Source organism: Penaeus chinensis, chromosome 29 (genome assembly GCF_019202785.1).
Source record: "Penaeus chinensis breed Huanghai No. 1 chromosome 29, ASM1920278v2, whole genome shotgun sequence".
Lineage (NCBI taxonomy): Eukaryota > Metazoa > Arthropoda > Malacostraca > Decapoda > Penaeidae > Penaeus > Penaeus chinensis.
Genome location: NC_061847.1, coordinates 31,622,897 through 31,632,896, shown reverse-complemented (window position 1 = coordinate 31,632,896; position 10,000 = coordinate 31,622,897). Strand labels below are relative to the sequence as shown.

General features: G+C 39.2%; 1 protein-coding gene across 1 annotated transcript; it reads right to left on the bottom strand.

Annotated features, from left to right (window-relative positions):
* Window positions 1-3,543: 3,543 nt before the first annotated feature.
* Window positions 3,544-9,771, bottom strand: LOC125040469 (N-alpha-acetyltransferase 38-B, NatC auxiliary subunit-like). Its single transcript, XM_047635022.1, has 6 exons — window positions 9,760-9,771; window positions 9,467-9,476; window positions 6,972-7,031; window positions 6,556-6,695; window positions 5,375-5,528; window positions 3,544-4,271 (listed from the first exon to the last, which is right to left on the bottom strand). The coding sequence occupies exons 1-6, from the start codon at window positions 9,769-9,771 to the stop codon at window positions 4,147-4,149; spliced, it is 501 nt and encodes a 166-aa protein (XP_047490978.1). The 3' UTR covers window positions 3,544-4,146.
* Window positions 9,772-10,000: the final 229 nt, after the last annotated feature.

Here is a 10,000-nt window from a genome sequence, read left to right as displayed (position 1 = left end):
GATATTGTATGAGGAACAGTGCAAAATAGCCATTATGAAGTAATCAACAAGTAATACTAACTGAAATGGGTGTCGAGAAGTAGTATGAGAAGAATCAGGAGGTGAAGAATCAGGAAGAACATCAGGAGGGGAAGGTGGGAGCAGAAGGGGAGGGGGTGCATTGGGAGCGTGGGAAGGTGAGGAGTTGGGGGAAAATTAGGAGGCAGATAGGTGCTGGCAATTAGCTTAAATGTAAAAGGAAAGTGAGTAGAACATTTAGATTGCCCGGTGCAACTAATATAGTGAGGAGGAGGATGTAGGCACTGGGGATGTGGTAGAGATTGAGACATCTTGGGAAGAAGGGAGATGAGAGGAATAAAGGACAGTATTGGAATAGGTAGCAAGGGAAAAACCCAATCTGCATGCTTCCTGTCTGGCTTCATGTAGAGTGAGGCCTAGTTTGAATATGAGAACTCCTACCACTGACTTGAACTTCTAGACATGGCAGCTCCCATAAAATACATCATGGGAGCCACCACAGTTGGCACATGTACGTGATTGTGCAGAGCAATTTGAACAGGCATGACCACAAAAGGCAGTGGGCTGTGTGCTTGGCACTGTTGCTCCACAGCCCACAGGTGGTCAAAATGCTAACATTTCTGACACTGATAGGGGAGGGGTTAATATGATCAGACAGGGCAAGGTTCTCCCAATATAAACTTCACATGGGAGGCCATGTCTATGGAAGGTAATCTTGGCAATATTGGTGTAGGACTTTGCTGGCCCCTGGGATGAATATTGAAGCCCTGCCTAGTAGTCAGCTAGGCAGGCAAGCAGGGCAATCATCTGGGGAGATGGAAGCAGTTCTGGTACAAGTATTAAGGGAGGAATGAGGCTGAGCAGGAATAGATTTGCTAGTGAGGTCAGTCTGGTTAGATAATGCATAAGCTTGGGTCTCAGGTGTAACTATTACAAGGCATGAACAATCTTATATCACAAAGATATCTGACTTCTTCATGTAAAGTTAAAGAAACATCCAATGCCAGTATCCTGTGCAGAAGCTGTGAAAATACATCCAGTATATTACAATGTATTACATAAGGCTGAATAATTAAGTGTTAGTATATCATAACATCTTAGCTTGGACTAAAACCTTTCCTTATGTATCAACATCTTCATTTCTCTAATAAATTTAACTTCACATATATATATGCACACTGCTAAATGCTGAAGACATTGATTTTTTAAGCAGCAGCAAAGGGAATTTTTTCTTAGTTTTCACGACAGACATCAAACAGTTTATCTTGGAATGAGAAAGAGCAAAATAATTAGGACCATCACTATAAAAGGCAGCAAGGCTTCTGTGACTATAAAGTTATGAATAAGAGAGAGTGAGAGAGTGAGAGAGTGAGAGAGTGAGAGAGGGAGAGAGTGAGAGAGTGAGAGAGTGAGAGAGTGAGAGAGTGAGAGAGTGAGAGAGTGAGAGAGTGAGAGAGTGAGAGAGTAAGAGAGTGAGAGAGTGAGAGAGAGAGAGAGAGAGAGAGAGAGAGAGAGAGAGAGAGAGAGAGAGAGAGAGAGAGAGAGAGAGAGAGAGAGAGAAATACATATATATACAGACAGATAGGCAGACAAACAGACAAACAGACAAACACAGACAGACAGATTGATAAATAGACAGATACAGATATGGATATTTATATATCATTGCATAATTTGAGAATCACTGACTGGGACTACTTTTTTCACTTTCACAAAGTACATACATTACACTATACAATAAAATATGAAAAAGTTATATCAGGGCAAAACAGTGGACATCATCCTACAAGAAATGTAAGAAGATGGTGGAATAAAAGTATGAAGGCAATGTAAAGCAAAGAGTACTGAGAGAATAATGCATAAATTATTTTATGTGAGCCACCATAATTAGCAAATGTGCCTGACTGTGCAGAGCATCTTGAATGGTCATGACCAGGTTGGGCAAATATAAGGCAGTGGGCTATGGAGCGCTTGGCAGGGTGGCCAAAATACCAACCTTTCTGACATTGACAAGAGAGGGGTCAGTAGGGTCAGACAGGGCAGGACTCTCCCCCAATATAAACTTCATAGAGGAGGGCACGTCTACAGAAGGTAATCTAGGCAACATTGGGAAGACTAAGGTAGTCCTTTACTACTACTGCATCATAGTTAACTAGGCAGGCAAGCAGGTCATGTCCACAGTCTGACCAATCAGCAAGCAATATAAAAATGTTCTACCAGAGATAAACAGTAGACATTGTCCTTCACGAAATATGAGAAATATGAAGGCAATGTAGAGCAAAGAATACCAAAAGAAAATTGCCCAATCAAATGAATAAGTGTGAGGGGGAAGGGAAAGACTTTGCGTCATCTGAACTCATACTTCCTACTTGGGGCAGGAGGGTAGGTGGGGTGGGTATGTCACTCTCTCCCCCCCCCTCTCCTCTTATTTTCATTTCAATTGATGAAATAAAAGGCATTAAAAAGATGAATTAAATACTCTTCTCTGGTAGAGGTGTTCAATATTTTCTATATAAATAGAAATTAAACACAGTGTAACATTAACTTTCTTACACATATATATTTTTTCTCACACAGAGCATTTTGTAATACCCATTATAGAAATAAAGTAAAATAATCAAAATTCTGGGTACTGCATAAAAAAAATAAAAAAAATTAACCATTACTAAGAATTTCACTAAGAGAAACTTAAAAAATGCACAGGAAACAGTATTATTCGATGAGTAGCGGATTAAAATAGCAATAACTATATTCACAATCTTTATGTCACATATTCACTTATTTCAAAGTAGACAAAAAAAAAAAAAAATATAAAAAAAAAAATAAAAAAAATATATATATATTTTATATATATATTATATTATATATATAAATATAAATATAAATATAAATATAAATATAAGTATAAGTATAAGCATAAGTATAAGTATAAGTATAAATATAAATATAAATATAAATATAAATATAAATATAAATATAAATATAAATATAAATATAAATATAAATATAAATATAAATATATATATATATATATATATATATATATATATATATATATATATATATATATATCATACTCTGGACTCTAAACCTCAATCAACAGCATAAAAGGAGCAGACTAAAATTACTCCATAAGTTCATCTCTATAAAATGGCATCACTAAAGTGTAAATAGGAAAGAAGATCAGGATATAGCCATTATATCTATGCCAATATCTGTTTCACATATGATTTTGCACACTTTGGTTTCAAATAGCACATCTATGAAGCTATGTTTCAAATTGGATTATTGTTTTTTTATTCATACATTTTCAGGTTGATTTACCCTAATGTTGGGGAAAAAGATTATTCTTTTTTTTGGATATTATGGGTATTACAAAAATGCTCAGATTGTTATCAATATTCAGCATAGCCAAGGAACAATAGTCTTTATCCTCAAAACATTAATATTGATAAACACCATAACATTATGTATGCAAACTAAACATTGACTATGATTTTGCATGTTTGTAATAAATCTTATAACAACTTTTTCTTATAATGATTTATTGATCATAAAATCTTACATCAAAGTGTCAAAACAGGAGTCACAGGTAGTATATCTGTTGACATCAGCTTAATCTTATCACTTTAACAAAACCACACTATAAAGAATATTACGTGACTGTCATGGAAATCCTTTCCTTTGGAACCATCAATCAGATTATTTTTCTCACGGTGAGTCAGTCACAAAGTTTAATAAATAATAAAAACTTCTTTTCCTATGTCAATGCCACTTGGAGAAGTTATGACGGTGACTAGATCTCCTGTAATACCAGTGAAAAGCAATGGTGCGCATCAGTGATGGCATTATCAAAGTGTGTGGACTGCAACTTTCCAACCATGATACTCGTAAAATATCCAAAATCTGGGGACATTTTCTCAGCGTCTCTCAACATCAAACACGGAATCACATTTACAAAGGCCACAGACGACTGCTGTTGAATTGCAATTAACTTTGAGCCTTCTCTGACAGACTGCATGCTGCTACATGCTCTGTATCTTCCTTCCAACTGTTTCCTTCCAGACCCTAAACACTCGTGTAATTCAGCCCCTACCCAGCCAGCCGCCCACAGCAGTGAATGTTATGCTAGGTGTACATACTACTGGGTGGCTGGGGGGGCTGAGAAGCCTCATCAATACAGATGGAGATGATGTGTCTTCCGGGAATCATGGCGAGGCCTAGCACTCGGGGTTCCTCCTCTCGGCCGTCCTCTGGAAATGTTTTTGAAATAGAGAAGAGTGAAAATAATAATAATAAATAATAGTAACCATAATAATAATAATGATAGTAATAATAATAATAATAATAGTAATAATAATAATAATAAAAGTAATAATAATAATAATAATAATAATGACAATAATAATAATGAGGTTTGAAAGAATTTGTATGAAAGAGAATACAATGCTATATCATGAAATTATCCTCATTATTATCATCATTACTACCATTATCATAATTACAACATTATTAACAAGACTAACAATAATAAAACCTAAAATTTTCCTTGCCAAAGAAAAAAATCCAAGAAATGGGGTAAACAGATGAGAAGGAAAAGGCCTAGTAATTGATTCCTTGGTAACTAGGCCCTTCCTGTGACACCGAGGTCTGCGGAAATCATAATAAACGAAAATCACAGTGGACAGAGCATGCAGCTTATGCCCTCCACCCTGTATTAACCCATCAAACATGTGCATTATAGTCTTCAGTGCCTCCACAAGTGCTCAGCTCCCAAGGTCTCCATTAGTAAGACCTAATGTCTAATTCCCTCACTCCTTGTTTTTGAAGGAAAATCTTACTGTTTTCTAAATGTATTAATGTTAGTAAAATGTTATTATTATTGATACTTACATTATGATTAAGATAATTTTATCAAAATACTATCTATAATAAAAGTAGTAAACTATTTCTTAAAATATTGCCATAAACTAAGGAAAAAGGTAAACAGGTGAGATAGTTAGGACTTGTACTAAACACTTGTTCACACATCTCTGCATAAATGCAATTGATAATCTAAAATTACAGTAGATGTGGAATGTATTCACACCTTCCGTGGACAATGGGTTTACAATTTAATTATGAAAGAGCATAATTTCATAATAAACAACCATTATCTTAGCAAATATAATAACAAGTAAAAATAACAAACCAAATATTAATGATTCAACATAAACTGTAAGTTCTATGAAGTCTGTAAAACTCAACAAAGACATTTTTTTTTTATTTGAGAAATTATTTTTTTAGTCTACAGAACAAGTCTACCATTCAAGAAAAGACGTGAAAGAAAAATAACTTCAACAAGCTGTGCACTAACCATCGGGTCTAAGGTGCTCTGTACAAGACCCAAGGATGATGTTGTTATTGCGGTCAGTGCATACAAAGGAGCCTACGAGAGTGCGGCCATCTGTCATCTCAATTTTCATGGATGAGTGTAGCCATTTTTCAAGTCTCATTCGTCCAGGTGTGTTCTGAAAACAAAATTTAGAATGTCATCATGAAAGAAGAGCTAACAAAATGATACAAATTATATTCCTGGAATGAGAAAATAAAGGCAGTGATATAAACTAACAACTTAAAGATATATGAAAAATTCATCAAAAAATTACCCACGGTGAAAAGCAGTTACTTATTCTTTCATTACTTCAATTAGTCCCTAATTTAGTTCTTACTATTATATAAATATTTTCTCTAACACTATTATATCTCTATTTGACAAGACTTGATTAACCTAATGTCTAATTTTTTCACTCCTTGTTTTTGAAGGAAAATCTTACATATGGATTACAGTATATATAATTTACTGATATTAAGACTTACAAATTTCCAAGTACAACTAAAATCTAATGAAACTGTTCAGATCAATGTAATGTCATAATTCTTTAAGCTAAAACAGAACAGGCAACTAGCCTTCTGGCAAGATAAAACTTCTTGATCAAGCTGATTTATGATCACTTTCACTATCAGTGATAGTGAAAGAACAAGTTCAGTTCTTGGTAGCTGAAAGTAGATGGGCAGTCCCCCAGGACGGCCCAAGAACTGAGAAACTTGTTGTTTCATCCATCACAGGTGCTGTTCACCTTGTGCCATACAACTGTGAGAAACTGAAGCAATACAATTGGTTAATCTTTACCATATAAATAAAATAAGCTATGGCACATTGAAGATGTATTATTGTAGAGGACAAAAAGTTGCAGTTGTCAGTACAAGAAATAACCGTCACATATAAAGCAATGCCACGTAAAAAGGAAGAAAATCACAGAATGGGCTGTTTAAAGAATAAGTCCATTCAGCGCGCCTGCATCTCAGCTCAATCGTGCTGTGCATACCGAGGTTGAAGGCAACATTTGCCAGGGGGTGTTGGCAACTCAAGACAGTTGAATAAATTTCATGTCGTGGAGTTGGCGACAAGAGCCTCTGGCAAGTCTGTCCATATTGCAAGAAAATGATCCCATGCTTTTTGGTTTAACACGCAGGAGGAAAAGCTCAAGCTCGCACCTTCCTCTGGGGATGCCGCTCTGCATTCTGGTCGTTCTGTCTGGTGCCGTCGTCGGTGAGGTCGACGAGGTGGTCCCGGAAATCGCCGCTGGTCTTCATCCTCCAAGGTTGCAAATCACTCTGGCAAGATCCGGCGAGTCCTGCAATGCGATGGTCAGAGGATAAAGGGGGTTTGAGAAAGGTATGTCTGATGGGTGGAATTTTTTTTTTTTTTTCGGAGTTGGATGGGAATCTTATGACTTTAGCGGATTCTGTTCTTTCGATGATTGAGGAATTTCAATGAAGAAAGATAATAACTAGCCCAATTTAACAAAATGAAGAACGACAGAATATCATGCCACCTTGGAATCACTGAAATTAGACAGACAGCGGCACAAAAACAGCCATAAATGACGTAAAATCGTGGTATTTCGCACCTGAGTCGCGAGGAGGGCTTCCAGTCAGCTGTCCCTCTGTAAACACCAGCGCGTTCGAATCTATTCAAAAATATATTAAAAGATAACTTTAACTTCATAAAATATTAATGCTGATTCCTTCGCACTTCTATAAAATGATGCGTTGCTTTGATATAAAATATAATATCATTGTTAAAGAAAGTCAGTTGCAACCCTTATGTTTCTCATTCATCAACGAACGCAAGAATTTTGAGGGACATTTAAAGGAAAATTTTCATGATCTTAAGGAAATTCTGGTCTTGAAAGAGGGGGGGAGGAAGAGGAAAAAGGAGGGGAGAAGAAAAAGAGGAAAAGGAAAAGGGAAAAAGGGGGGGGAAAGAAGAGGGGGAAGAGCGGGGGAGATGAGGGGAGGAGGGGAAAGAGGAAAAAAGGGGAAGGAGGGAAAAAGAGGGGAAGGAGAAAGAGGAAAAGGAGGGGGGAGGAAAAAGGGAAGGAAGAAGGGGGGGGAAGAAGGAGGGAGAAGGGGAGGAGAGAAGGGGGGAGAAGAGGGGGAAAGAGAGGGGGAGAAGAGGGGAGGAGAAAGAGGAAAAAGGAGGGAAAGAGAAAAGAGGGGAGGAGAGGGGGAGAAAAAGGGGGAGGAGAAAGAGGAAAAAGGGGGAAAAGGGAAGAGAGGGGAAGAGAGGGGGAAGGAGGGGAGAAAGGGGGGGGGGAAAAGGAGGAAAAAAGGGGGAGAGGGGGGGGAAGAGGAAGGGGAGGAGGGGGGAAAGGAGAAAGGGGGGGGAAAGGAGGGAAAAGGAAAAAGGGGGAAAGGGAAGGAGAAGGGAAAAGGGAGAGGGGGAAGAGGGGGGGGGAAAAGGAGAAAGAGGAGAGGAGAAAAAAAGGAAAAAAAGGGGGAGGAAAAAGAGGAAAAAAGGAGGAAAAAAGGGGGAAAAGGGAAGAGAAAGAAAAAGAAGGAGGGAGGAAAAAGGGGGGAAGAAAGAAGAAAAGAAAGGGGAAGATAGAGGGGAAGGAGGAGGAAAAAGGAGAGGGGGAAGAAGGGAGGAGGAAGGGGGGAGAAAGGGAGAAAAGGGAGGAAAAAAGAAGGAGAAAAGGAAAAGAGGAGGAGAAAGGAAAAGGGGAAAGGGAAAAGGGGGAAGGGGGAGGAGGAAAAAGAAGGAGAGAGGAAAAGGAAAGGAGGAGAAAGAAAAGGAGGAAAAAGGAGGAGGGGGAAAAGGAGGAAAAGGAAGGGGGAAAGGAGGAAGGAGGGGAAAGAAAGAAAGAAAGAAAAAGAAGGGGGGAAAAAGGGAGGAGGAAAAGGAGGAGAAGAGGAGGAAGAAAAGGGAGGAAGGAAGAGGGAGGAGGAAGAAAAAAAAGGAGGAGGGGAGGAAGGAGGAAAGGAGAAAAGAGGGGGGAGGAGAAAGAAGAAAAGAAAGGAGGGAAAAAAAAAAGAGGAAAGGGGAAAGGAGAAGAAAAGGGGGAAGGGAGAAGGGAAAAGGGTGGAGGAAAGAGGAAAAGGGGAAAGAAGGGGAGAAGGGAGAAGGGGAAGGGGGAGGGAAGAAAAAGGAAAGGGGGGAGGGGAGAAGGAGGGGGGAGAAAGGGAGGAGAAAGAGGAAAAAGGAGGAGGAGGAGAGAGGAGGAAAGGGGCGGGGGAGAAGGGAAGAGGGGGGAAGGAGGAGGAGAAAAGGAGAAGGAAGAGGGGAAAAAAGGAGGAGAAAAAAAAAGGGGAAGAAGGAGGAGGAAGGAGGGGAAAGAGAGGAGGAGAGGAGGAAGAAGGAAGGAGGAGGAGGGGGGAGAAAGGAGGAAAAGGAAGGGGGGAAAGAAAAGGGAAGGGAAAGGGGAAAAGAGAAGAAAAAGAGGGAAAGAAGGGGAAAGGGGGATAGGGAAGGGGAAAGAAGAGGAAAGGGGAAAGAAGAGGGGAAGGGGGAGGAGAAAAGGAGGAAGGAGAGGAGGGGAGGAAGAAAGGAAAGGAGGGGGAAAGGGGGAGGAGGGGGGAAATGGGAAGAGAGGGAAAAAGGGAGAAGGGGGAAAGAAAGAGGAAAAGGAGGAGAGGAGAAGAGAAAAAGAGGGGAGATGGGGGAAAGGGAAAGGGAAAAGGGAGAGGAGAAAGGGAGGGGAAGAGAAAGGAGAAAGAGGAGAGAAATGGAGGAAGGAGGGGGAGAAAAAGGAGAAAAAAAAGGGAAAAAAGGGGAAGGGAAAAAAGGAGGGGAAGGGGGGAGAAAGGGGGAAGGAGGAGGAAATAGAGGAGAAAGGAGAGAAAGAAAGAAAAGGGGGAAAAAAGGAGGAAAAGAGGAAGGAGGGAGGAGGGGGGGAAAAAAAGGGAGATATTTTTTTTGTTCATTCAACCTTTCAATTTTCAATCGTATCTTATTGAACATTTTCATTCAAAGTTTCACTCACACCTTTTTAAACATTTACAACTTTCAAATTTCCACTCACTTTAAAACATTTTCATTGAACCTTCATTCACAGCTGATTTACATATACATTCACCATTTCTATTTTCAGTCAACACCTCTTTTAAACATTTTCATCCACACCGTCATTTAACTGCCATAAAAATAAACAGGAAAAAGTAACTAAGTGTATCGGTATCATATATATTCTTTAAATGTAATGCAGGGGACCAGATTCACTCAAGTACGTGTTTCTAATTTCCGGTGCCTCGTTGCAAAGATTAAAAAAAATGTATCTTTCGTTAATTTCTTGGCTTGATAATCAGTGAATCGAGATTAGAAATAGAAAAAAGAAAAATTGAGGAAACAAGAGATCCTTTTGATAGTACGTATTATAAGCTAACTGGAATTCCCACCGAGTGATATGCTTTTATTACAGAAGATAACATCTTTAGTTCTCTCTCTCTTTCTTTCTCTTTCTCTCTCTGTCTCTGTCTCTATCTAACTGTCTGTCTGTCTGTCTGTCTCTCCCTCCTTCCCTCCCTCTCTCTCTCCATCCTTCCCTCTCCCTCCTTCCCTCCCTCTCTCTCTCCATCCTTCCCTCTCCCTCTCCCTCTCCCTCTCCCTCTCCCTCTCCCTCTCCCTCTCCCTCTCCCTCTCCCTCTCCCTCTCCCTCTC

Coding starts and splice junctions, on each gene's coding strand:
- LOC125040469 (XM_047635022.1), bottom strand. Junction 6,696..6,971: donor AAGCCCTCCTCGCGACTCAG/GTGCGAAATACC, acceptor ATCGCATTGCAG/GACTCGCCGGATCTTGCCAG. Junction 5,529..6,555: donor AGCGGCATCCCCAGAGGAAG/GTGCGAGCTTGA, acceptor TTTTGTTTTCAG/AACACACCTGGACGAATGAG.